Raw genomic sequence first — 555 nt, 5'->3', positions numbered from 1 at the left:
CTCAAATTTTATTTCAGCTGTATGAGATTGATGCAGTTCGTGTGAATACGCTCCACAGACCTGATGGCTTGAAGAAGGCATACGTAAAACTTGCACCAGATTACGATGCCCTCGATGTTGCTAACAAGATCGGTATCATATAAATGATTATAAAGTGGTTACAAGGACATTTGACTTTAATTCCCCCTGCCCCTTTCACTTAAGTTTTTTCTTAACATATTGGAATTAGTGGCGATGGTCAGTTTTTTTGTACAAGTCTATATAAACAAGCCATAATGAACACCTACTGTTGCCAACAGCATTGAATTTGTTAGTACACGAAAATGAAAAGAATAAGTACTGATAGTATTTCAGGGAATGCTTCTTAAACTTCTTGACATCCAAAGCTCGCTTACTAATACTCATGCATCATTAGCAAATCGCAATTACTTTTGTCATACTTTTGGGAAGTACCAAAATATACTGCTAGATATCTAACGTGTAACATTTGTTCGGACATGTTACATTTAGCAAGCCATCAAATGCATTCTCGCCTTTAGTGGAAAGAAAATTATT

General features: G+C 35.9%; 1 protein-coding gene across 1 annotated transcript in view; it reads left to right on the top strand.

Annotated features, from left to right (window-relative positions):
* Window positions 1-169, top strand: part of LOC119585017 (60S ribosomal protein L23a-like) — a 6350-nt gene extending 6181 nt beyond the window's left edge. The window contains exon 5 of the mRNA XM_037933632.1: window positions 18-169. Within this exon, the coding sequence (XP_037789560.1) occupies window positions 18-143 (126 nt within the window). The 3' untranslated portion in view covers window positions 144-169. The remainder of the gene's footprint in view (window positions 1-17) is intronic.
* Window positions 170-555: the final 386 nt, after the last annotated feature.

Source organism: Penaeus monodon, chromosome 19 (assembly GCF_015228065.2).
Source record: "Penaeus monodon isolate SGIC_2016 chromosome 19, NSTDA_Pmon_1, whole genome shotgun sequence".
Lineage (NCBI taxonomy): Eukaryota > Metazoa > Arthropoda > Malacostraca > Decapoda > Penaeidae > Penaeus > Penaeus monodon.
The sequence above is the reverse complement of the archived record's forward strand: the minus strand, read 5'-3'. Positions and strand labels throughout refer to the sequence as shown.